The 24,939-nt window shown below is 37.9% G+C and overlaps 2 protein-coding genes across 2 annotated transcripts in view; one reads left to right on the top strand and one right to left on the bottom strand.

The window, feature by feature from the left end:
* PALLD (palladin, cytoskeletal associated protein) overlaps positions 1–24,939 on the top strand; it is a 646,823-nt gene that overhangs the window by 595,054 nt on the left and 26,830 nt on the right. Inside the window, exons 12-15 of the mRNA XM_006864536.1 lie at positions 1,556–1,654; positions 3,961–4,182; positions 11,334–11,483; positions 23,934–24,028. Coding sequence (XP_006864598.1) covers positions 1,556–1,654; positions 3,961–4,182; positions 11,334–11,483; positions 23,934–24,028 — 566 coding nt within the window. The remainder of the gene's footprint in view (positions 1–1,555; positions 1,655–3,960; positions 4,183–11,333; positions 11,484–23,933; positions 24,029–24,939) is intronic.
* Positions 22,566–23,253, bottom strand: LOC102818886 (small integral membrane protein 15-like). The gene is made up of 2 exons (XM_006864542.1): positions 23,243–23,253; positions 22,566–22,779 (listed from the first exon to the last, which is right to left on the bottom strand). Exons 1-2 carry the CDS (start codon positions 23,251–23,253, stop codon positions 22,566–22,568), a joined length of 225 nt encoding a protein of 74 aa, XP_006864604.1.

Here is a 24,939-nt window from a genome sequence, read left to right as displayed (position 1 = left end):
ACAACAACAACAACAACAACAACTGGTATTTGAATACTAGTAGCATAGCTTCCAAGGAGCTTTGGTTCTGGAATGGTTATGAATCGGGCTTCTAATCTGAAGGTCAGCAGTTCAAAACTGCCAGCTGTTCCACAGGAGAAAGATGAGGCGTTCTGCTCCTGTAAAGATTTATAGCCTCGGGAACCCAGTATAGGGTCACTATGAGTCAGAACTGACTCTACAGCACATAACAACAACAACAGCATAGCTTCCAGCATCACAGCAACATGTAAACCACCACAATACAACAAACCGATAGACAAATAGTGGTTTGCTTACCATGTACTTTTAGATCTGCAGTAACTGTGGTAGTTTTTAAGTTGAGTCGGTTCTGATTCATTGTAACCCTGTATAGGTTTACCAAGAAGTAGCTGGTAGGTTTGAACTGCTGACTTTTGGTTAGAGGTCCAGTACTTATTCTACAGTGGCACACACGAGGACTCCAGATTAATTGCTCTATCTCCAAAGCTGGTCTCTAGGTTATTAGGACCAGAGGGAAAGTGAAAGGCAGTTCAGCTGAGGTAAATGAAGGACACAGGACCGTCTTTAATATCTGAAGACACAGAATATTGTCATTTTTACGAAGTGCCATTGAGTCAGTTCCAACCCATAGTGACCCTAAGTACAACAAAATGAAACACTGCCCAGTTCTCCACCAGCCTCACAATCATTGCTGTGTTTGAACCCATCAGTGTAGTAAGTGTGTCAGTCCATCTCCTTTTTTTGCTGACCCTCTATTTTACCAAGCATGATGTCTTTCTCCAGGGACTGGTCCCTGCTTATGACATGTCCAAAGTACATGAGACAAAGTTTTGTCATCCTCTCTTCTAAAGAGTGGTGTGGCTTCACTTCTTCCAAGAAAAATTTATTGGTTCTTCTGATCGATTGTTGCTTCTTCATCATCACCAAAATTCAGATGCATCAATTCTTCTTCCATCTCCTTATCCCTTCACTTCTCTGTTAAGGTATTGCACTGTGGCGCCTTGCATATTTATGTCCCTTTGTGTTGGTTCTGACTCATAGTAATTCTTTGTAAGATTTCTAAAGATTGGCTGGTGGGTTTGAACTGTTGACCTTGTGGTTTGCAGACTAGTGCTTATTCTACAGTGCCACACCAGGACTCTTACTATAAAATTGTTGTTGTTATGTGCCGTGGCACATATGGTTCCAACTCATAGCAACCCTGTAAAGGTTTCTGAGGCTGTAAATCTTTATGGGAGCACCTTTCTCCTTATCTTTCTCCCACGGAACAGCTGGTAATTTGGAACTGCTGACCCTGAGGTTAGCCCCCCAGTTCGTAAAGCAGAAGAAATTAGTGAAGGTTGGAAGACAGGTATTAGTGGAGCTTCCAGACTAAGTAAGAATAAGGTCCTGGTGGTCTGTATCTGAAAATTGGACAGTGACACCTCTATAAATAGTAGGAAGAGAAAGACTCCCCCCCCCCCCATTTTTCATGAGGCAATATATGATTGTGATTTTTCTAACTCCATGTTCTTTTGTGATTTATTTTGCTTAGCGGTTAACATATGAAGAAAGAATGGCTCGTCGACTGCTAGGTGCTGACAGTGCCACTGTCTTTAATATTCAGGAGCCAGAAGAGGAACCAGCCAATCAGGTACAACATTACTTTGAACTTCTTTAAAAACAACTTTGCTCTTCTCCATACTCTTTTTGTGAAAAGTTCAGGAGAGGTTACAGAAAAGCATCTTTAATCTCATCAGTTAATTGCATAGGTAATATTTACTGTACCATGTAATCCTAGTGTGGCGTTATAGGATAATCACTGGACAGCTAACTACTAGGTCAGCGGTTCAAACCCACCCGTCACTCCTTGAAAACCCTATATGGAACTGACTTGGCAGCCCTTAACAACAACAACAAGAAAATGGGCCAGACACTGTGTTAAGTGATTCATGGGATTATTTCAGTCAATAATGCCTATTCTATTTATCGTCCCATTCTCAAATATCTTTCTGTTTTTCCTGTCCTGTGCTTTTAATGCAAAATATTTTGGTATAGAGTAAAACATTTTCACTGAAAAATTCTTGAAATGGTAGTGAATATTTCCTATAGTAGTCTTAATATCCAAAGAGAAATATTTGTGTACAGAAAAGACTATCCTTGTCTTCTTTCTCATAAGTGACTAATTAACAGAAATTTCAAATGGTGTCTTTGTGCCCATGCTGCTACCAAAGGAGTCAATGTGTTGATTTTCAGTGAACTGTTGTATATCTCTGCTGCTTCTATTTGGAGTTTTTTCAAATAGATTTCATAATTTCTTTGGAGAGTTATGTAGTCCAGAAAGTTAAAATAAGGTTTTTTAAAACAAATTTGAAGGGCCAAATAAACATTTTTTCATATCTATTGAAAAATGGGTTAAATTTTCAAAGTATGAAAATTTTCTGTGTTAAATTATTAGCACAAAAGTTTTACCTAAAGAATACTAGAAGTCTTACTACTTGTATTATTAGTGTTCACTCTTTTCTTCTGCCATTACAGGACAATGGGTCTCATGCTTCTGTAGGGAGTCCTCAAGATGGTCAAAAGGTTAAGCTTTTCACCTTTCGTCTGTTTCCTTTTACTGTCTCTGTTTTTTGTCTGGTCTGCCTTCTTTACCTATGTATCTGTCTTTTCTGACCTTTGTATTTTAATATATTTTTTAGATGATAGGACATAATCAAGAGTGTTATAGTCAGCATATATTTTAATTTAATGTCAGGTCAACAAAATTATGATAATAGGATATTTCTCATTATTTAATTACAAAGTCAAATATGATTCTGTCATCAGTGGATACTCTGAGCCTTAAATCATGAAAAGTTTTTCACTTGTTATACCTGTCTCTGGAAAATAAAAGTACAAATTTTTAAACAGGTAGATTTGATTCCTATCAAATAAAACGAAAACAACTTGTATAACTTTTGCAATTTTACTCCTTCTGTTTTATGTTTCCCCTCAAGCCAACAAACTGTTGTTTTTAAGATTGAGTAACTTATTTCAGAGAAAACCTACTTTAAAAATCTTGTATTTATTATTATATGGGGAATTTTCTTTTCTGTTTTTTAATACTCTACTTTCACTGTGCCGTAGTTGTAAGCATGAGAACTGTAGGAGCTACCTTACTCCCCATAGGATGTTTATGAATTCCTTGCTTTACTTTGTATTTTCAACCGAAAATTTGACTAAATTTTTGGTCCCATTTTTCTTCTAAAGCGGGTAGAAACAGTAGCTGCTGAGGGGTCCTGGTGTGGCACACTGCGGGATAAGTATTGGACTGCTAACAGCAAAATCAGTGGTTCAAACCCACCAGTTGCTCCTCAGAAACCCTATATAAAGTTGTTATGAGTTGGCACTTAACAGCAAGCCGACGAGCTAAGGAGGTGTCTAGAGGTTATGTGAGTGAAAAACATAAAGACATGGTGTCACCTTTTCTGCCATTCATTTGATTAAATGCTGTGTAGTAGTACAGCTACTTGCCACTCTGAATTGGTGTTTACACTATGGAAGGAAATCAGTGTTCCACTATGTTTTGTTTTTATGAACAATGCAGGAATATATAGGTTTTGCCATTTTCTGTTTTCTCATCACCCTCCATCCCCAACCCGGCCCCTTCCCATAGAGAAAACATAGAAAGAAGTCCAAGTTCATCTTCAAAGATCTTTTTTTTTGGGGGGCGGGGGGGGAATGATAGGACTTAGAGACAATATGAAATATCATAGCTACTTAATTCCAGATGTTTTTTGTTTTGTTTTTTAAGAGTGAGAGAGACAATTGAAATTGACCCAGACTATGTTTTTAAGCTCCATGCTAAATATCTCACTGCTTTTCGAATATCTTATTGGAGAAGAGGATGAGAGTCATGAGTCACGTTGTACCATAGGGGCTGAGATTGCTAACATGACTTCTCTTTGTTTGATATAGGAGTACAAAGTCTCCAGCTGTGAACAGAGACTCATCAGTGAGATAGAGTACAGGCTAGAAAGGTCTCCTGTGGATGAATCAGGTGATGATGTTCACTATGGAGATGTGCCTGTGGAAAATGGAATGGCTCCATTCTTTGAGGTGAAGCTGAAGCATTACAAGATCTTTGAGGGAATGCCCGTCACTTTCACATGCAGAGTGGCTGGCAATCCAAAGCCAAAGGTGAGTTGAAAACAAGTCTTCTCACAAGTCATGTTTTCTGAAGGAGAGCTGAGTTTCCAATGTACACTAGGATGACCAGACACAGACTATCTTTCTTTATATCTGTGATGTAAAGTGTCTTATGTATCCTAGGTTCTGGGTCAAGGAGCCCTGGTGTTGCAGTGATTAAGCAATCAACAGCTAACCGAAGGTTATCAGTTTGAACCTACCAGTCCACTGTGGGAAAACATGTGACAGACTCTATAATAAAGATTGACAGATTGCTGTCATAAAGATTTACAGCCTTGGAAAACTATGGGAGCATTTCTACAGTGTCTTATAGGATTGAAGGCAATGAGTCTGGCATTTTGTTAAGTTCAAGATCATCTTCAGGATACTTTAGAAATCTGAAGAAGAGAGTCTCGGAGTGTAGGCTCGAGTAATAGACTAGGAAATGAATCATTAAATTCTAATTGAATAATTGACAATAAGCTGAACTGCAAGGTTGGTGGTTCAAGCTCACCAGTTGCTCCTTGGAAACCCTATACACAGCCACTATGAGTCAGAACCAACTTGATGGCACTTAACAACAGCTATTCATTTACTGCTCTTATGAAGTTATCATCGTTTCTCCCAAAGTGCAAATGCCTAAACTGACACCACCACCCATTGCCTACAGGTCTTAATTCCACCCACCACCCTGTGGAACATTTCTACTCTGTTTACAAAATCACTATCAGTCCCAGTCAACTTGGCAGCCCTGAGTTTTTGGGGTATTGATTTTGATGAGTCTGAGTCAAGAATCAAAGAGTCACTGGGAGTGCAGTTTTCAGAGAGTGGGCATCCCAAGAAAAGTGGGGGAGGGGGACAAAAAAAAGGAAGCAATTAAAAAAAAACACACATTTGGATCTTCAGTAATAAGCTGAATATCATTCTTTGTTGAGAGAAGCAAACCTAAGAGTTGTAAAACAGCTCAAGCTTAGGTAGCAGATCATTTAGTGCTAGTTTGGGTAGTCTAAGGTATAGATAATTCTGTAGGTATGTTATTAATCTATTTTTGTACCTGAATTGCCATCTGATAAGTATTTCCTGTGAATATCAATATCAGTAATAACAATACAAAGTCTGCAAGTTCCAAGAGAAGTTCTGCCACTTCCTTGTCCTCTTTCATTAAGATGGCCCCAACTTCCAGCTGTATCTTTAGCTCCTATACCTAACAATGGAGTCCTGGTGTGGCGCTGTGGACCACAAGGTTGGTTTATACCGCATGGTTGACAGTTCAAACTCACTAGCTTCTCCTCAGAAACTCTGTGCAAGGTCGCTATGAGTCAGAACCAACTCCATAGCACTCAACAACAACAATACCTAACAACCACAAACCTAATTCAAAAATATTAACCAAATTAGCAGACACCCAGGAACCAGTGACTTTGTTTAAAGATGTTTAAAAGTAGTCTGAATGTTTTTTTTTTTTAATTTGTGAACACTTATTTTTACTTTTATATTTTTCAACATTTAATTTTCTATTCTACTTATTACTATTTTCAAATTATTGTCTAAATATTGCTGCTCCTCAAAAAATCTATGCAGGGTCGCTATGGGTCGGAATCGACTCAACAGCACTTAACAACAATAACAAAATTTTGCATGGAGTCCTGGTGTGGTGCTGTGGGTTAATGCACCAGACTGCAAAGCTGTTTGAACTGTGAGGTCGGCAGTTTGAGCTCACCAGCTGCTCCTTGGAAACCCTATACAGGGTCTCTATGGGTCAGAACTGACTCAACAGCACTTAACAACAACAACAACCAATATTGCATGGACTCCTGGTATGGCTCTATAGGATAAGCACTGATGGCTAACCTAAAAGTCAATGGTTCAAACCCACCGTTGCTCCTCAGAAACCCTGTGTTGGGTCACTATGAGTAGGAACTGATTTGATGGCAATTAACAACGACAACAAACACTTTTATGTTTTCTTTAGTATAATAGGAGATCTGACATAAGCGTTCAACTTTTGATCAAGAATTAAAGCTCCATGACCCAGAATTAAAACAATGAAGTTGCACCAAGCTTTTATCATTGTCCCCCTCACCCTCATGTTTTCTTGCCTGATACACATCAGTTGAATGATAGCAACTTTCAGTCTGTTTTCATAATTTTGAGTCAACTTCCTGATGTGGTGCTGTGGGTTAATGTGCTGGACTGCAAAGTTGATTTGAACTGCTAGGTCAGCAGTTCAAGCTCACCAGCCGCTCCTTGAAAACCCTGTACAGGGTCGCTATGGGTCGGAACCAACTTGACAGCACTTATCAACAAATTATTTGAAAGTACAAATAAAAAGAAAAACGTAATGCCATTGCATAAAAATTACCACTGTGAACACTTTGATACATATCACTGCATTTAAGTAACATTATTGCTAAGTGCCTTCAAGTCTGTTTTGACTCATAGCAACTCTGTATAGTGTTTCCAAGAAGCGACTGTTGAATTTGAACCACCGACCTTGCTGTTCAAACTAACCTTGTGGCTGGATGCTTACCCTGAAGCGCTGTAGTGCCCAGATCGCGAGGTCCCCAAAGACCAGCAAGGAGCCGATGCCGATGCAAACACACAAGGGTTGTTTATTCAAGCTCGAGCTCGGACCCCATCCGTATCCGACAGAGCGGACTTGGGATAAAGGCCCCTAACTCTCAGTCAGCAGGGTTTTATTGAGGTTACAAGCAAGTTCGGGGATTTTCAGCTTAACGACACTAGGATTGGTTAACATTTAGCAAGATATGAGTTGTTACACTCTAATTGGTCATTTCTGGTGGCCTGAGCTGTAGGGCTAGGATAGGAGGAAAATCTGGCATTGAGCTAACGGCTATATCTAGTTTTGGTTGTTGCTAGGGCTGGAGGGCTATTCTTGTGCATCACGAGCTGACTTGGCACATTCCTGTAGTTTTTCCTGGAACAGGGGGACGTGCTCAGGCCAATGTACAAAATGGAGTCTTTTTCTTAGGTCTCACAGCGCACCCGGAGATTTAACTAATACCTGAATGTAAACAACCCATATGGCTGAGTTGATTCCAACTCATAGAGTAGAACTGCTCTGTAAGGGTTCCAAGGCTGTAATCTTTAAACAAGCAAACTCCACATCTGGTGGATTCAAACTGCTCAACCTTTTGGTTAGCAGTCAAGTACTTAATCATTATGCTACTAGGGTACCTCTGAATGTAAATACCCACTCATATACATTTTTTTTTAAATAGTAAGAGGATATATAAATTTTAAAACTAACATTAAAATGAACTCATTTGTTACCTACTTTTTTAAAAATTCAATGATCATCATATGCAGTTGTTTAGTTTAACATTTTAATCTAAAAACTTGGATTAGCATTGCAAACTACACTGTTGCTATTTATCAGTCACCCAAATAAAGTCTCCAGTCTTTTTTTGTTAATTTTATTTATTTTATTGTTTTTGAGAACACATATCAAAAGACATAACCAATCCAACAGTTTCTACATATAGTTTAGAGACATTGATTACATTCTGCAAGTTGTACAACCATTTGCATCCTCCTATTTTGAGTTGTTTTTTCCTCACTATGAACTCACTACCCTATAAAGTTCCCGTCTAATCTTAAACTTAATTGTGCTTATGAGAAGCCTATACATAGAGGAAGAAGCAGTTTAAAATTAGGAAGGAAATACCACAGATGTATTCTTTCACCATACTTATTCAATCTGTAATCTGAGCAAATAATCTGAGAAGCTGGATTATATGAAGAAGAATGTGGCATCAGGATTGGAGGATGGCTTATTAACAACCTGTGATATGCAAATGATGCAACCTTGCTTGCTGAAAGCAAAGAGTACTTAAAATACTTACTGGTGAAGATCAAAGACCACAGCCTTCAGTATGGGTTGCACCTCAATGTAAAGAAAACAAAAATCTTCATCACCAGACCAATAAATACCATCATGATAAATGGAGACAAGATTGAAGTTGTCAAAGACTAATTTTACTTGGATTCAAGATAACACTCATGAAAGTAGCAGTCATATCAAATGATGTAGTAGTGCATTAGACAAGTCTACTGCACAAGACCTCTTTAAGGTGTTCAAGAGCAAAGGTGTCAGTTTGAGAACTGATGTGCACGTGACCCAAGCCATGGTATTTTCAGTAGCCTCATATGCATGTGAAAGTTGGACAATGAGTAAGGAAGACCATAGAAGAATTGATGCATTTGAGTTATGGTGTTGGAAGAGAATACTGAAAGTACCATGGACGGCCAAAAGAATAAAAAAAATCTGTGTTGGAAGAAGTACATCCGGAATGCTCCTTAGACGCCAGGATGGCAAGACTTCGTCTCACATACTTTGAACATAGGAGGGACCAGTCCCTGGAGAAAGACATTCATGCTTGGTAAAGTGGAGGGTTGGCAAAAAAGAAGAATATTCCTAAAGGGATGGGTTTGCACAGTGACAGCAGCAAGGGGCTCAAATGTATCAACGATTATGAGATTGGCATAGGACCAGGCAATGTTTCATTCTGTTGTACATAAAGATCGCTAACATGTAACAACAACAATCTAATGTTTTGAGTTACTATTACCAATTTGATCCCGTGTTGATAGTTCTTAAAAGAGCATAATGCTCAAAGGCAGACCTTTTTTTTTATTGGTTAAGCTAAATCATTGTTTGGTTTTAAGATTTCAGGGTTTAAAGATTATCTCTGGGCAATGATTTCAGAGGTCCATCCACCTTCTATGGCTCTAAAAGTCTAGAGTCTATGAGAATTTGAAATTCTACACTGCATTTCTCCTCCTTTAATCCAGATGCTTCTATGGAATCTTTGATCAAAATGTTCAGTCAAGTAGTCCAGCACCATCCAGTTTTGGTCTTATGGCAACGGAGCCAGTTGTTCATGGAAGTAATTAGCCATACATTCCATACCCTCTTCCTATTCCTGACTCTCCTTCCTCTGTTGTTACAGATGAAAAGAGAAAATTTTTGTGCCTTGGTGGCTGCTTGCAAGTCTTTAAGATCCCAGCCACACTGTGCAGTGAACTAGGAGACAACAGAAGCACTAAACACATTACTAAACCAATTAACTGAGATGTCCTGTGAAACCAAACCAAATCCCATGAATTGTTCTGAAAGTACACAAGCAGGCTCTGCAGCTACTCTTATGTTGTTGAAAATATGTCTATTACACAGCTTTTGCCAGTTGAACTTTTTACAGTTAAATTGCTGACAGTAATTACAACAATGGCTATGCTACCCTACCCTTAACTAAATTTTTCCCCTTCTTTCCCACCTCTGATAATTTTAGTCTACGTATATTTGCCTTTTCTTGTCTCTTATATAATCAAGGTTATACAATATTTGTCTTTTTGTGACATTTCACTCAGCATAATGTCTTCAAGCTCTATCCATACCATGCTGTTTTTGTTGTTGTTAAGTGCCTTTGAGTGGTTCCGACTCATTGCAATCCTGTTAAGGGTTTCCTAGGAGCCACTGGTGAGTTTGAACCACCGACCTTGTGGTCCAGTGCTTATTCCATAGCGCCATACCAGGACTCCATTGGCTGAGTAGCATTCCATTATATGCATATGTATGTACCACATTTTGCTAATCCGTTCATCCATTGATGGGCATTTAAGTTGTTTTCACCTTTTGGCTATTTTGCTCCAGTGAACATTGGTGTCTAAGTCTCTTTTTGCAACTCTGCTCTCAAGTTTTTTTGCTGGGTCATATTATGGTAGTTCTCGTTTTAGTTTTTTGAGGAACCACCACACTGTTTTCTACAGCTATGGTACCATTCTGCATTCTTTTCAATAGTGGATGAGGCTGCCAGTTTTCCCATGTCCTCACCAACATTCATTATTTTCTGGTTTTTGTTTTGTTTTATTTTGTTTTTAGCAATCCTAGTGGGAGTTTAATGGTATTTATATATGGTTTTGATTTGCATATCCCTGATGGATAATTATCCTGAGCGTATTTACATGTGTTTGGTGGCCACTTAAATATAGGCTTTGGTAAAATATCTATTCAAATCCTTTACCCACTTTATGATTCTGTTGTCTGCCTTTTTATTTCAAGTTGTTGGAGTTTGTTTTTTTCTTTTTTGAATCTTTTTATTGTGAATTGAGTGAAAGTTTGCAGAGAAGATCACCGGCTCTACATTGAACAAATCAATGATTGCATCCCTTCCATCACAATAATTATCCCACTTCGTCACTGTTGTTGTTGTTGTTAAGTGCCGTCGAGTCGGTTCCGACCCATAGCGACCCTGTACAGGGTTTCCGAGGGTGTAAATCTTTACAGGAGTAGAAAGCCTCATCTTTCTCCCGCGGAGCGGCTGGTAGTTTCGAACCGCTGACCTTAAGGTTCGCAGGCCGATTCGTAACCACTACGCTACCAGAGCTCCACCCACCTTCCCATCCTTTCTCAACTTTGTCCTTAGGCAACTTGGCTATTCCATGATGAGCAGTTACTAAAGTCTTGTCAGCTATATGGTTTCAGGGCTGTAGGGACCCCTGGTAGTGTAGTGGATTAAGAGTTGGGGTGCCAACCTCAAGGTCAGCAGTTTGAGTCTACCAGTCTCTCCATAGGAGAAAGATGAGGTTTTCTGCCCCAAAAAAGATTTACAGCAACTCCACAGCATACAACCAATCAACCTATGGTTTCTGTAGATCTTCTCCCAGTCAATAGCTTCTTTTTTCTCATCTTTGGTAAAGTATTTGATAAACAAAAGTTGTTGTTTTTTAATTTTTATGAGATCTATTTAATTTTTGTCTTTTTCTATTTGTGCTTTTGTTACTATGTTAGACAATAGATGGTTGAAAGCTAGGCTTGACAATGTTGCCCCTTTTTTTCTTCTAAGAATTTTTATGGTTTTAGTTTGCATGCTTAGGTTTAATCCATTTTTAATTTCTTTCTGTGCCATGGTGTAAACAAGGATCCTATTTGATTTTTATGCGTGTGGAAATACACATGTTCCCAGCTTCATTTATTGAAATGACTCACCTTTCCCCATTAAATGCATTTAGCACCCTTGTCAAAAATCAGTTTACCACTTACATGTGAGCATATTTCTGTACTCTCAGTTCTATCAGTTCAGTTCCATTTGGTCTATGAAGATTATACACACCTTACTCTTTAATCCTGCTTCCTTTCACAGATCTACTGGTTTAAAGATGGAAAGCAGATCTCCCCAAAGAGTGATCACTACACCATTCAGAGAGACCTTGAGGGAACCTGCTCTCTCCATACCACAGCGTCCACCTTAGACGATGATGGGAATTACACCATTATGGCTGCAAATCCTCAGGTGAAGCTGGGTATGGGGGTGGGCTCGGTTCTGTGTACAGTACATAGAGAAATTTATTTGGACAGTGGGACTGGATCATTAAAAGGTAGAATCATACTTCTTTGGCTTATGAAACTTTTCATAAATTTTGCATTTATCTTGGTTTCAAAGGTCTGGAAAACTATTTGTTCTATGAGTGTTCACTGATTCCATTAGGTGCTCTTCTATAAGAAGTATTGTGATGCAGATGTGAGTTCTTTCCACAGCTATTATTGAGGGCCTAGTGTGTATACCTAGCACATATCATGTAGGTGATGCGGTTTCATGGAGAGAGAGAGAGTCAATGGCATATATGGACTCTAGTAGAAAACCACAGTAAAATATTTAAGAAAACACACACGTGCATCAACAGAATGCAAGTAATGTATAAGTGTAGACAAATGATCACTTTGATAGTACCTATCTATAGATAGTATTCAGAGCCTGGTGTGGTGCTATGGATTAATGCACCAGATTGCACAGCCATTTGAACTGCAAGGTCAGCAGTTCAAGCTCACCAGCAGCTCCTCGGAAACCTTATAAAGGGTCACTATGGGTTGGAATCGACTTGACAGCACTTTAACAACAATATCTATACTATTAAGACTCATGATGTGACGCTGTAGGATCAGCATTGGACTGCGAACCACAAGGGTAGCAGTTCAGATGCATCAACTGCTCCTCAGAAACCCTATATAGGGTCGCTGTGAGTCAGAACTGACCCTACAGCACTTAACAACAACAACATATATCGTATTCAGGAATTTTTGGTTTCTATCAAAATGGTTTCTATTGTATTTACCCTTAAGTTTATGCTCAGAAGATCAGTTAGTTGACTATTTAGGATTTAGCAGTGGTCTACGAGCTATCAGGATCCCAACTCAAACCTACAAATATTGTTTTATTGTATATTTCAGGCACTATGCTGAGGACAGAGGACACAAAAAAATGAGTTAAAAAGTGATTTCTTACCTTAAGAACTTGGTGTGTGACAGGGTAGTTTTAATAAATCTCTAGATGTTGTATAAATAATACCCTATTTATTCATGATAAAAATAAAAAGATTTGAGTACATAACTAATAAAGATTAGTCAGTAGTCATCTGTTTACAGTTTTTTTTTTTATGAGTCCTGGTATGGCGCTGTGCGTTAATGTGCCAGACTGCAAAGCCATTTGAACTGCAAGGTCACCAGCTGCTCCTCAGAAACCCTATACAGGATCACTATGGGTCGGAATCAATTCAAAGGCACTCAACAACAATAACATCATTCCATATTTCATTATTTCTTTTAAGGAAAAATTGGGTGTTAGATTATAATACAAATAATTTCAGCAAAGTTTATAATCTTTAAAAAGTTTATACAGTGCTTACTATAGTCTAAGATTTTTCTTGTCATAGAAACGTCTTTTCTGCAGTAATATTAGTTAGAGTGAAACTCGAATTACTCAGTTCATCAAGTCATAACAGAACACAACAGACTCTTTACTATCAATGAATAGTTTCCATATTAATGTACCTTCTTGAGGTTCTAATTTTTTATATCAACAAATACATGACCACTACCCTGAAAAATTATAATCTTCTTTTAAAAGTTAACATTTTTTAGCTTATTTGTGTTTATATGATGTATTGGGGGGAACAAAAGTGAAACTTGTTTTATTATTATTATTACTATATTTTCAGTATGTTTCCTTCACTTAAAAATATAAACATTCTGGATTTTGCCTATTAAAACTCAACACAGTTCAAATTTTTGCTTCCTGTTAATTCATTTCTTCCTCTTTTCCCCTAGAAAAGCTGAAATATATTGTTGTTGTTAAGTGCCGCCACGTCAGGTCCGACTCATAGCGACTCTGTCTAGGATTTCAGAGGCAGTAAATATATACATAAGTAGAAATCTTCATCTTTCTCCCATGGAATGGCTGATGGTTTCGAACTGCTGACCTTGAGGTTAGCAGCTCAACTCATAGTCACTATGCTACCAGAGATCCTTGTTCTGACCCTATATACGGTTTCCATGAGCAGGTAGGGAGTTTGAACCACCAACCTTGTGGTTAGCAGTCCAGTGCTTATCCTACATCACCACACCCTGACTCTGGGATATATTATGAGGATAGAATTATCTGTGTTTCTTAGTCCTCACCAGTATAACAAATGTTTTACATTGTTATTGGAGCCATTTTATAGGACAAAAGAATGTAAATGTAAAATGCAGTTGTGCCCACCTTCCAGTTTTCGTCAAGTTAAGCTAGTGTATATTTGCATGTGACAACTTTCTTACATGGGGAAAGACTCAATCCCAAGGGCAATAGCAGTTTCAAACTGTGTGTAGTGTTGAAGGTGGCAGGTCAGCCTCAAGGGTCAGTAACTGACCATTTAAACTCTTGGCAAACTGTAATTTATTGGATAGAAGAGGGCTGCTGAAGACCCCCTTGTAAATATAGGCAAAGGTGGAAGGAAATCAAAAGAAAGAAGTAATACAGCAAAGACAGAATGACATTGATCTCACTGAAAAATCTCGGATTAGGATAGCACAAGGGTTAAGACGGCGAGCTTTGGCATCAGGCAGATCTGAGTTGGAATTCTCTCTCTGCCATGTACCACTTATGTGATTTAGCAACCACTTTCCCTCTCTTTACCGAAGTTTCATCTTCTATAAAATGAGAAGAATACAGATTTAAAGAGTGCATGTAAAGTACTCAACATACCTCATACCTTGTATGCTTTCAATAAAAGTTAGTTAGCATCTTAATATTTTTACTCGAAGACACTAGATACTGTCTTGGAGAAGTGGCCCTTATTCGTGGCAGATGTCTTTGGATCCAGGATGTAAGGATCAGTTCTCTTTCTAGGTAATGTGTTCCCACAGTATCTTGGAGTCCTTTTGGGGTGGAATTTCTACCCTGTATGTTGCTGGTGTGTGGTCTTCTGACCTCCTGGATTTTCCTTTTCACCACCCCCTTGAGAAAAGGAGTTAGGAAGCAGATGTGGCTATGCCACAACTGCCACAGCTGTGGGCTTGGGTGGAGGAACTGGGAGCTAGAGGATGAGCTACACCCACTGCACAGCTGATGTGAGCCACACATGAAGCTGGGAAGCTGTTCTCTACTCCCAGCACACTCAGGGCCAAGTGAAGGCCCATAAGAGAGTGGTCACTGCCCTCATTACAGGACCTAGTGAGTTCTGTTTCACCAAATCCCAGGCTAACCCTATGGTTAACATTCTCTTTCTTTACCTCTACTCTATCGATATAAGACAAAGAAAGGAGAAGTGTGCCCCTTTACATTAGATAGCCCGAAGTCCCCCCCACCCCCCGTCTAATAGACGATTCCATTCCACCGGTCATTTAGGCAGGGGGGGCGTGGATGGAGGAGTGTGACTTATAAAGGTAAAAGCACCCCAGAAGTCAGAGTGACCAAATCAATTTCTGAGACCTAGAATTCTGTCTCCTGGTTGGTTGATCTACACAATATTCTAATTCAGAGGATAGGGCTAAGAGACTCCTTTTTTTCTTTTCCACCTAAATAACCAAAATCAAACACGAGGGGAAACTCATGAGCAGAGTCCAAAGAAGTCCTAACAGGGTGTATAGATTTATTATTGTTAAGTGCCATCAATTCGGTTCTGACTCATAACAACCTTGTATAATGTTTCCATGAAGCATCTTGTGGGTTTGAACTACTGGTCTTGTAAGTTAGCAGTCTAGTGTTTAATGTGCATGTTGTTGTTATTTAGTGCCATCAAGTCAGTTCCATCTCTAAGCAATAGTGTACAAGGTTTCCAAGGAGCAGCTAGTAGGTTTGAACTGCCAACTTTGCAGTTTAAACCAACCTTACAGTCTAGTACTTTATCCTACAGTGCCACCAGGACTCCAATAATAAATTTCTGTTAGTTGGCCCAGGCACCGCTGGGATTCGAACCCAGGATTTCCTAGTTACTAGCAGGCATTTTAACTAGTTAAACCATTACAATTGCAATGAGAGTATGTTGATGGTTATGCCACTAGCTAGTAGAACATGTTCCAAGTTCCTGAATATACTGATTCATTGCAATTCTAAGAGTGAAAAATGCCTGCCTGCTTTTTCTATCCTGGGGTCTGCAGTAGAGCTATATGCAAACACTCTAGGCGCTGGTTTGTGAAATCACCTAGAATTTGAATGGACTTTACCGCCCTTTAGAAAAATAAAGTGGTATTTCAAAAACTGACAAGTGGCAGACCAATTTTTTATCTAACTCTTAGGTGTCATTTGCCGCTATACAGAAATGCCATTATAGAAGAAATGTTTAATCTTGCTCTACAGCATCTGCTAATGTGTATTAAAGTCTTTTACCAATCTCTTAATTTGTCAAATAAAACTTGATTTTAAAAGAAATACATTATAAGTAGGCACTGAAGGAAAATTGCAAAAGCTAAGTCTTTCCGGATATTAATGTCAAAAGCCTAAAGTATAGTCAACAAAAAACTGAAGTTAAATCCTACTCTGGTAATGCCCTTTGATTACCTTGAATTTTTTTTTTTTTTTTTTTTTACATTTTAAAAGTATTTAGGCTTGCAAAGGAGACATCTCCCTCTATTTTTGTAACACACTGTAGACTATGTGATGTGAAATGACCAAGGGAAAAAGGAAAAGGCTGGAGTGGAAAAATTAGTTTGGTAATGAAACACAGACGGTAGAGCTTTCCTGAGCAGTGGAAAATAATTTCAGAAAGCAGCCAAGAGAAAGGGTGAGAACCAAGGAACAAGGGAAATACTCATATTTTATAGACTATGATATTTTTCCACCTGGGTAAATCTTTTGGGAATAAGAACCACTAGTTATTATTGACTGCATCCAAACTCTACATGGGATAGAACACAGGGCTCTTAGCATACACTGGACTGTGTATCATCCTAACTGTGTGCAGCTCAAGCAATTCATAAGAGACCAAAGCAGTCACATAGTTTAGTGAAATAATGAGTGATTATGCAGTATTACACCAAACATAATGCCAAAAAAAGGATCACAAATACAGTTTATTTTAGACTCTAATCCTATCTTAAAGACACAACTAAATCTAAACATGAATGTTTTACTTTGTTTTGTTGTGTTGCTAAGTTACTTTGTATTGCATTTAGGTTTTGGAATGGCTGTTTTGCAGCTTGATGCTTCCTCAAATTTTGTTATGTATACAAGTGGCAAACTTTTCATAAGACCTATGTGCCACAAGTTAAATTCCATAAACTATGATATAAATGTTATTTCCATACTATGTAAATAATTGGCTTTGCACAAGGGAGGCATCAAATAATCCTTACAAGCTGGATATTTAATACAAAAATCACTTCAAGAATTCAAACTTATTATTTGCACTATAGCTTTAAACTCTCTGGACTTGTTTGGAATAGAAAAGCAACACACAGCTGATTTAAATATAAAAACTTGGTTTGTTGATTGTATTTTGTTTTAGCATTATAGTTTCCTGGCTCATTTCAAGCTTTAAACATTCACTTTCATTATTACTTCATGTGTTAATAATAAAATTTATAGAAATGAGAAATCTAATTAAAGCAGATGCAACAACATGAATTTGTAGCAGAGCCTACCATTATGATTATTAGGATTTAATTGGTACATCCATGTGGTTAAATATTACTTAACTCTAATTTTGTGTGGCTATAAGATGCTACTCATAAAAAAATAAAAACATAAAAATTCAGAATTTAAAATCTGAACTTTTAGTTACTGCACATTAGAAGTATCTCTTCAAAGTTATTTTCACTGAATTCTGGATTTTTTTCCCCAAATAAAAATGTCAAAAGCATAGAGTTTCTTATAATGTTTTCTAAATGCTCAGGATCACTTATTGGTCAATAACATATCTTATCATTAACTCTATATTAAATCAAACTAATAATTCTGCCTTCTAAAGACCACTTCTTCATATTCAAAAGTGTTGTTGTTGTTACATGCCATCAAGTTGGTTATGACTCAGTATAGGAGCAGAGATATAATCCATGGTAAAAAAAGGTTTTACTTAAGGATGGGAAGGCAAGGAAAGATTCTAGGCATTGTGTCTACTTCAAAGTAGCAATGAAAATCTTGAAAAAAAAAATTATAGAAATGGGTAATTTTTCCAGAATAGTAAGCCAATCTGGTTATCCTCATCTTTTTTTTTTTGGTGAAAGGAGTGAAAAAAATGACACAAACCATTCCTTTCATGGCACAATCTACTTCTCAGCTGTGTTTGATACTTCATTGCCGTGACCACACAGAACTCAGACGCCATACTTATGGTATTTATTACAGAAGCTGTTGTTGTTATGTGCTGTTAAGTCGGCTCCAACTTATAGCAACACTGTATAGGGTTTCCAAGGAACGACTGGTGGGTTTGAAACACCCACCTTGTGATTAGCAGTCCAGTGTTGATCTGACAGCGCCACACCAGGACTCCTTAGAGAAGTTGACGGGTTCCAGATCAGGGTCAGAAATGCTCAGGGCACAATTGTTCTAGTCAGAGCAGGCCCTTGTCAGCCATACCCACAAGTAGGCCTCTCTCTGCCTGGTCAGTGTTACAAAGCTCTTTTAGGGTTGCTGATAAATGCCCACAGGACACACCACTCCACCATAAACCTCAGCCAGAAGGCCCTTGGCTCTAGTTCCCCCAATTAAGTGCCTAGAGGCACCCCACTCTGCAAGCAAGCCTCCTATCCAAAGTCACTAAGCTACATGCTCCGTGAACTGGAAAGCCCACTCCTCTTCTCGTGCTCTGGCTCTTAGTTCTGCTGCTGCTTCTCCTTTATCACTCCTCAGGGTCCAGAAACTTCAATGCACAAAGATCTCAGGGTCCAAATGACACGCTTCACTCCTGGCTCTTATTCTTTGATGGCAGTGAGGTCCCCCCTCTTGCCTCTGAGAGGGCTCATTTTAAACCCACATTAGACTTCCAAGTCTTTACAATCATAGTTAAGGCTGTTAACAATCACAACTGCATCACATCATCCTATCAACATATTCTCCCACCTCTTCTTACTCAAATCCAGCAGAGCAAAAAGTTTGGTGAGAGTTACAGGGAATGTAGTTAGAAGAGCCATAGGGCGTAATTCATTCCATTGCAGAGAGCATCTCTATCATAAGCAAATTATTAGAGTTGAGTTGAACAACTTTCACTGTAGACCTCAAATTTAGTCATCACAGAAACAAACATACATCAAACATGAGTATGTACCTGGCACCTTTCAAGTCCTAACAGAAGAAGTTAAAAAAGGCTGATTTGCTTTTCACATACTCTGCTTCAAAGTTTCTCCTTTGAACAGAGTAAATTACATCCTAATAACAAAAAAACGAAAAAAAAGAGAGAGCAAAAAAAGAAAATCCCATCATATATTTTTTTTTTTAAAAAAAGCAAACAGATAAAATACACACACACACACACACATACCTGATTGTTTAACAAAAGAATCTCTTGGGTTATTATAGTTATATTCTATAGTAATTGAATATTTTGAGCATTCACTATGTGCAAAACTAAATATCATGCACACCTTACACATATGAATTCATTTAATTCTCATAAGAAACTCTGCAGGATTAACTATACGGCTCTGCAGATGCAAAGGTAAGGAAGCTATCACTTACATAGGTAGTATTTTCTGTCTGGGGTTACCCACCTACAAGTAGTAGACCTGTTTTTACAAACGTCTGCAATCTAACTGCAGAACTAAGGAGTACCTTAGTGACGGTGTCTAGGGCTCATCTTGAAAACACTGAGGAACCAGTAGAGACAGTGGTCAAAAGATATTTAAAGAAACCAGAACGTGAGAAAGAAGTATACATTAAGGAGAATATACCCACTTGGACATTTTTATTTCAGTCAGCCAAACTGTTGAGACCATTAAAATCACTCTGATACATCTCTTTGCATCCCATGCATCATGTCTTCAGTCTGTAGTAGCACTGTGTCACCTATGAATTTTACAAGGAGAATTTATAACCTTCAGTGCCATTTATGATAAGTAACATTTATGACATGAAGTACCATTTAATATTTCACAATACTTTCTTAAATTACATTATTTAATCCTTACAACAGTCCTTTTTTTCACCAGTGAAGAGACAGGTTTAGATAAATTCAGTGGTTTACCAAATGTTTTAGGAATGTTTTGCTTTTCTTGTAAGCAACTAACATTTACTTTCCCAAATTCAAGGTTAAAGTTTAAACTTAACATTTCTAGCCACATAAAGAAAGGATTGATTAATATTTACTTCTTTGTGAATTCTCTGAGTTTTAGAAAACAAGTAAGAATATATCCAAATCATATGCATTCTATCACTGAAGCATCAAGGCTTATAATAAGGAAACAGTATTCATATATTAGTACAATTGAATGCATTTTTAAAAGTCAAAGCATATGTTTCCTTGTTCTCAAGCTCCAAAAAATATTATGAATATCATAAGTTAATTTGTTATGTTAAAGAATCACCAGAATGCATCAGTTATCATGGGCGGGGCAGGGGTGCTCCTAAGTAAATCACATCTAGATAGCAGGTATAGATTTGGAGATGTTATTGTTGCTAGCTGACATTGAGTTGGCTTTGACTCTTGGTAACTCCACGTACAAGAGAATAAAACATTGCCTACTCCTGCTCCTTCATTATGATGCTTGATGTGCTTCCGTTCATTTTTTCAGTCACTGTATTTTGAGTGCATTTTTAGCACTCTGTTGGAGTTCTGGTGTGGTACCGTATGATAAGCACTAGACCTCAAGGTCAATTTGAGCTGCAAGATCGGCAGTTCAAACTCACCAGCCACTCCTTGGAAACCTTATGAGGTCGTCATTATGAGAAGGAACTGACTTGACAGCACTTTACAACAACAAACAGTTGGCACTGTAGGATAAGGACTTGACCTCAAGGTCAATTTGAACTGCAAGGTCAGCAGTACAAACTCACCAGCTGCTCCTCAGAAACCCAATACAGGGTTGCTATGAGTCAGTACCGACTTGACAGCACTTAACAACAAATATTATATTTGACAGTATTCTGTTATGATCCACAGGGTCTTCATTGGCTAAGCTGTAGAAACAGAGTCCTGATATGATGTTGTAGGCTCAGCACTGAACTGGTAACCAAAAGACTGGCTGTTCAAACCCATCAGCCGCTCCTCAGAAACACTAGACAGAGTTGCTATGAGTCGAAACCGACTCAACCATATTTAACAACAGTTTTTGGAAGTAGTTTGCCAGTCTAGTCTTCCTACTCTGTCTTAGTATGAAAACCAAAAAAAAAAAAAAAAATCAAGCCCATTGCCATTGATTCGAGTCCATGTCATGAGGACCCCTTGTGTTACAGAGTAGAAGTGCTCCATAGGTCTTCCTTGACCGTGATCTTTACAGAAGCAGATCTCCAGGGTCTTAATCTAGACGTTTCACTGAAGCCTCTCCACCATAGGTGACCCTGCTGGTATTTAAAATACCAGTCGCAGAGCTTCCAACATCTTAATAACATGCAAGCTACAATAGAGCTACAAACTGGCAGATCAGTGGTTGGTTGGATGAAATTAATTTGTAGATTTTGAGCTAGTTTAGGGACTCACAGATATACAGTAAGAATGTATCATGGGAAAAGTTGGTACCATTTGGCCTCATCTTTAGATATAATTTATTTAAATTAGAAATAATTCCTACTCATCATGATATACTTTATCTCCTTGGAAATTTTCAGTAGAGGTAATGAACCCTCAGTAGCAAATACTGTGATTGCTAGAGGAAGTCACATATCTAGTGGTTTAAAACTAGTCGAATTTTATTTCTCTACAACCACTTCTTTCTATTTGGTAATTCCTAATTCTTACTCCCATGTGTCATTGCCCTTTCTGGGTGGTGATAGCCCTAAAATAAAGTCCAGGCTTTGGGATATCTGATGGGATTTCAACTCTTCATCTATTTCTATTATGGTTTGTTATTTCATTTTGGTTTTCCCCCTATATTCCTTCCTCCAGTACCCTTCCCAGCAGGAACTCAGGATTCATCAAAACATGCAGAGTATATTCCTGCTTCTTTTACTTGCCTATTTTACCAACTTGCTATGGAAATGGGAAACAAGGGTGGCGTTTTAGTATAAAAGCACATGGCAACTGTGGGTCAAACCTCAGACAGAATTCACAAAGTCTAATTTGTAATGATGAATCTGCTTCTCATTTTTCCTCTTTTGATGTTCCCTTTTGGCCAAGTTAGAATTGAGAAGCATATCTTCTTGTTCTTAGGAAGAAGAGAGGGGACAGTAATTTAGTCATTTATTTATTGGCATTTTAAATGTAAGCTTTTTATCATAGTTTTATTCTTCTCAACAAATTGTCTGTAAGCAAATGGCAATGTTCATAGGTACAAATCTTGTTATACCCAGTAGATGCTATTTTACGTAGTTATGATAACAAAAGAACTCTTTGTAGAATTAGGTTTATAAAAATGCAGAATGTCTGATAATTGTGTTAATAATATCTCTAAGGCTCAAGTCAGAAATACAGTGTAGAAAACAGAAATACTTATTAATAATCATTTTGCTTTGAGAAAGCCAGAAATTATTTTACTCCAATAAATAATAATGATAAAAGGTAGCATCTTTTTTAAAACCAAAGCTCACTTTTAAGTTCTGAGAGGACAATTTTCATTTTTTTTACATTTATAATTTCCTTTGTCCAAAACAGAGCCCTAATTTAAACTGCTGTTTGAAAAGCATTTATAATCTAAAGTTCTTTTTCCCCATAGGATGTCTTCATTTCAGTACATATGATGCAAAACAATAACTGACAAATGACTAGGTCAGTTAAAAAGAGTTTGTAGCAAATTAAATGCTAATTTATAACTGCCAACAGATACCAACAAGCGTCTATGCCCAAGGCTAAATGTTACTGCAGTATTGAGGTCAGAACATGATTCTTGCATATGGTCAGACTTTGTTTACTACATAATACTGCCATAAAATCCAAAGGAGAAACTTAGTGTGGGTCCTTGCAAATCAGCATAATTTTCCAAATGATTTTTCTTTAATTGCAGAGTCTGTTCTTTCCTTCATTCCTTTTATTAGTCATTTGGCTTTTGTAATATTTTCTTGACATTTTTGTTTCTTCTTCAGCTCCTTTTCCCTGGCTTCAATCATCTTGGCCAATTTCCAGAAGAGCACAACACTAACTAGGAACAGTGGAGTAAGGTCCAAAATCACTGTCGTGAGGAAGCCATATGGGTCCTCTGCAGCCCATTCTACAGTATACTCAGACCAAGCCTTTGTATCAAACAGTTTTTAATAGTCTTATATATTTGGGTAGTGATTTCTAACTTTGTCATGGGATTTTTAATGAACAAATCAAAATTTCAGATGACCCTTCATTTTTGTCTTCTTTAGTTACACTGTACACTTCCGGGAGAAGGCTTAAATTCTCCAAACCAAAGCAGGAAGAAGCAACAGACATTTATTTTGCTATATTTATTTAGGTTTCTAGTAACACTGGGAATCCTGGTGTGGCTCTGTGGGTTAATGCATTGGACTGCAGGGTCTGTTTGAACATCAAGTTTGAACATCGGTTCAAGCTCACCAGTTGCTCCTTGGAAACCCTATACAGGGTTGCAATGAGTCGGAACCAACTTGACAGGACTTAACAACAGGAAGTAACACAGAAGAAAAAAAATCAGAAAAAAGCTGAAACAAAAAGTCACATTAATGATGAATGGCTTATCCATGCCCTTGAGGTTTTATATATGCATTACCTTTTGTCCATTCGTATTTACCAAAGTTTTCATGACAAATTAAAGGGCTAAATTACAGCTTTTTATTAAATAGGTTCTTATCACAAGACCTACACATTTTAGATATTTAATTGCTTCAGTTTTTAAATCTCAATAGGTTGTTTTCCAGAGAACATGGCTTTCCCCAAGCACACTGCTAACATGACGCTTATTTTATCATGCTGCCATCCTTGTAGTAAGTAGTTTGTGGAAGGGATGCCACTAACATTCATCTAAAAATGTCCAACAGAAGTTTTAATTTCAGACTTGGCAACTCACCAGTAGACATTTGACCATGAAAGTGGAATCATCACAAGACAATAATGTCCTCCTGCTAGTTTACAAACTCATTTCCATGTATTTGGGAGCGCTTAATTAGATTACACTTAATTAGATAAGGAAATTCATTTTAAGCATTACCATAGTTAAACAGTAGCGCTTATTAGTTCAGAAAAAGAGCTTGTCACCAGAGTTCTTTAAAAGTAAACTTCACTAAGGAGTTTAACTTGGGGAAAGTGCAGGTTTGATAGAGGTTGGTATCATACTAATAGGACACACTGCTTTCCTGGTCTGAAATAATGTCTTTAGGAGAATAGGACGATAGTAGATATTATAGTGTTTACTGATTAATGGTTTTGCATAGTAAATCATTTATTTTCCTAATGTCTGACAGGGCCGAGTCAGTTGTACTGGACGGTTAATGGTACAGGCTGTCAACCAAAGAGGTCGCAGTCCCCGCTCTCCCTCAGGCCATCCTCATATCAGAAGGTACTGCATACGTGTTTCTTCCCACAGGTGTAATTCAGCAGGATTAGAATTGTGACCACGAAAGTAAGTGTAGTTGGAAGACAGAATGTGAATTCAAACTTAAAGGATATGGCTCCTTGATTATTATCATTTTTCATGGGGAGGGAATAAATATTTGCTAATGTAGCGCTGTGGGCTAATGCGTCAGACTACAAAGTCATTTGAGCTGCAAGGTCAGTGATTCAAGCTCACTAGCTGCCCCTTGCAAACCCTATACGGGGTTGCAATGGGTTGGAATCGACTCAACAGCACTTAACAACAATGTGTGGTAGGCCTGGTCAAATATATCATCAGTAGTGTATTAAAAGGGGCATCTTTTATATGTGAAGAAATTAACATTCGGCCTGTATAGAGAGCACATTAATGTGAAAATCCTAGTAAACGGTACACAAATATTCAAAACCAAGTGTTTCCAACCAACAACTATATATAGGTTGCCCATTATAAGCAATTACTATTGGACTTCTTAAAATCAGCTGGGTTTTTTTGTGTTTTTTTTTTTCCATTTCATTTTCAGTCACTGGAGTTTCAAAGAGTTTACTGTTGACCATAATCTCATAGGCAAAAATGGCCTTATTTTAAATACTTAAACAAATGTCTGTTCACAGTAGTATGTGAATTTTGCTTTCCATAGCCCTACATTTATTCAAAGATGCTAACAGATTAGTGGTAGATAGGGAAAGAAAAAGGATGTTACTTCTTAGTAACATGCTTGCATTTGTAAAAGAATATAGTGGAGAACAAACAAGATGGTGCATAGGGTGGAAATGCAGTGAGGAGCTCCATCAGCTGCAACACAGACTATCAAGCAGGCTCAGGGGATGCTCCCAGAACTCTGAACCACTTAAAAAGGAATATTTAGAAAGTTGGAA

Source organism: Chrysochloris asiatica, unplaced genomic scaffold, assembly GCF_000296735.1.
Source record: "Chrysochloris asiatica unplaced genomic scaffold, ChrAsi1.0 scaffold00066, whole genome shotgun sequence".
NCBI classification, from domain to species: Eukaryota; Metazoa; Chordata; class Mammalia; order Afrosoricida; family Chrysochloridae; genus Chrysochloris; species Chrysochloris asiatica.
Note: the sequence above shows the minus strand (reverse complement) of the source record. Positions and strands in the feature narration are given on the sequence as shown.